At 40.5% G+C, this 2342-nt stretch overlaps 1 protein-coding gene across 1 annotated transcript; it reads right to left on the minus strand.

Moving 5' to 3' along the window:
* Window positions 1–631: 631 nt before the first annotated feature.
* On the minus strand, window positions 632–1920 carry LOC107623783 (protein ENHANCED DISEASE RESISTANCE 2-like). Its single transcript, XM_016326156.3, has one exon. The coding sequence runs from the start codon at window positions 1660–1662 to the stop codon at window positions 790–792; it is 873 nt and encodes a 290-aa protein (XP_016181642.3). The 5' UTR covers window positions 1663–1920; the 3' UTR covers window positions 632–789.
* Window positions 1921–2342: the final 422 nt, after the last annotated feature.

Consider the following 2342-nt stretch of genomic DNA (forward strand, 5'->3'; position numbering starts at 1 on the left):
AATGGTAGTATAATCTCAAATTCTCAATATGATCGCTCCATGGCTAAAATAGAAGATTCTACACGCGACGCAGAGTGGCATGTTTCTTTCCTATAAATATAAATGCTTATCTTATCCCACTCTGGAAGAACCGAACCTATGCATAATATTTGTCCCGATTCAAATTGGCAATTGTAAGGCTTGACATTTATTTCTCTCTTTTTTCGGCATAGTCATCATAAAGATTTAGGGAACAAAGAATCCTAAAGTCCAGTCAATTATCTAATGCTAACACATCACTTTATGGTTCATATGCTACCTACTCTTTCCACAGTGCGATTCCATTCACCTTAAAATAGTCCACTGCGCCGCCCACTCTAATAACTATTTCATAATGCGGATGCTGTAAAGTGATGATGCATTGATGCCCACAAATAATGTGATTCTCTTGGACTTAAATCTAATATAATCTATGAGAAATTAAAAACCAGAAATTATTGCATGTTCACTAAATAATTAAGTAGATTAATTCCGATATAATAATTTCTCATTGCCTACCATCTTTTTCACGCTTTTCCTTGCCCGTTAATTAAATTTAAAGTTTAAACTAACTCCGGACATTAAGCATAACTGAGTGCGGCAAAGAAAAATATAAACAGGGCCAAATTCGTGAGAATAATATTATTACTCAATATTAAGCAAATCCCTAAAAAAAACCCCTAAAAATAGGGCAAATGAATCTACAACTGTTTTTTTTTTTTTTTTTTTTTGATAAACAAAAGAAAATTGTGGTTAGTTAGCTTTTTACCACTAAGATTTATTGCTATGGTGATTGACCTTGGCTAATCCCAGTCCTCGAGACGGAAGCGGCGCGTGTGGCGCGTCAACAAAAGTGGCGGACGACATTTCCATCTGACAGACCCTAACGGCTCCAATAAGCCTCTCCGGCAACTCCTCCTCCGCCTGCGCCTCCACAACGAATCCCATATCGATTGTCACGCTCGTCACGTATCCCAAGGCAAGGTGCAGAATCGCGTTCGCGATGGCGCTGCTCCCAATGTCAACGTCAATCTCGAAGTAGTTAGGTCCTCTGTGGTAGTTACACGTCAGTGCCTTCCCCAACAAGCACGCGCTGTGGCTCCCCACCGCCTTCTTCACAATCCACGGTCCCTTCACGATCCGGTTCACCAGCTTGAACCGCTGGTTCCTGAATCCGTCGTCTCCGTCTATGAACCGGTTCAGAAGAGAACCGGATTGGACCGGATCCTCCGTCGCGAAGTAGAAAACCGCGCTGTGGTACTCTTTTCCTGGAATTTGTAAGTTCACCGCGAAGATGAAGCTCTTTAGGGATTTGCCTTGCGACTGAGCCCTTCGGAGCGCGTTGGATACGCGATTGTCGGCGCGTGAGAGGACGTCGTCTAGCTTGGTTGGGGATCTGAGCCAGTCCATGCCCGCCGGCGAGAGGAGGTAGTCACCAGCGGGGGATTTCTGGCGTCTCGTGAAATAGCTTTCGGAGCGGAGGTGGAAGAGGTCGCCGGGAGGAGAGGACCAGCCGTTAGTGCCGGTGTCGAGGTCCACGTGGCGGAGTGATCCACCGTTTATGGAGTCGGAGATCCAGTGGGAGGAATCGGAGGCGCTGTCGTCGGAGGTGGAGCTCCGGCGAGTGGGGTTGGTAGGGCACATGAAATCGAGGAAAAAGGAGGAACTATTAAGATTGAAACGCAGCGTTTGGTGTAATGTCTGTCTGGGCTGCGCACAACACAACGCAGCAGAAAAGAGAAGAACTCTCTCTTTATTGTCGCAGTGTTGGTTTTTAGGATTATGGAAGTGGGAGACTATAACTCTATAAGTACTGAAACGGGCTTGATTGTTGTGAAAACTACGAGAGTGCCACTATTGCTGTAGTATAGATTATGACGCTAATTAATGAGCATTTTAAAGAGGGTAACACGGTTGAGACGCGATGTCATCTACTCATCTTTTATCTTTTAGATTGATTCGATTCCATAAATAAATTCTAGCACGCACACCACTGTGACTAAGGTCGAAGATTAATTAATTATTTAGATCATTTAATTAATTTTTTTTGGTAACCTTTTAATTACATAATACACGTGGGTGAAAATATTGACTTCTTATTTTTTTTTTAAATTGTTCATCGATTATTTTATTAATTGATCGATGTTCAAAAAGGAAAAATTTTAAGAAAATTATATATTTTTTAAATATTATATACATACTAAAAATTAATTTTAAAATTAATTATTATATATTTATATATTAATTTAATTAAATTTATTTATAATAATATAATAATTTTTTTATATTATGCCTATGTCAAATACTTATTTTTATATCCATAT

The sequence above is a fragment of the Arachis ipaensis genome, chromosome B10, assembly GCF_059453495.1.
Source record: "Arachis ipaensis isolate K30076 ecotype BB chromosome B10, ASM5945349v1, whole genome shotgun sequence".
Lineage (NCBI taxonomy): Eukaryota > Viridiplantae > Streptophyta > Magnoliopsida > Fabales > Fabaceae > Arachis > Arachis ipaensis.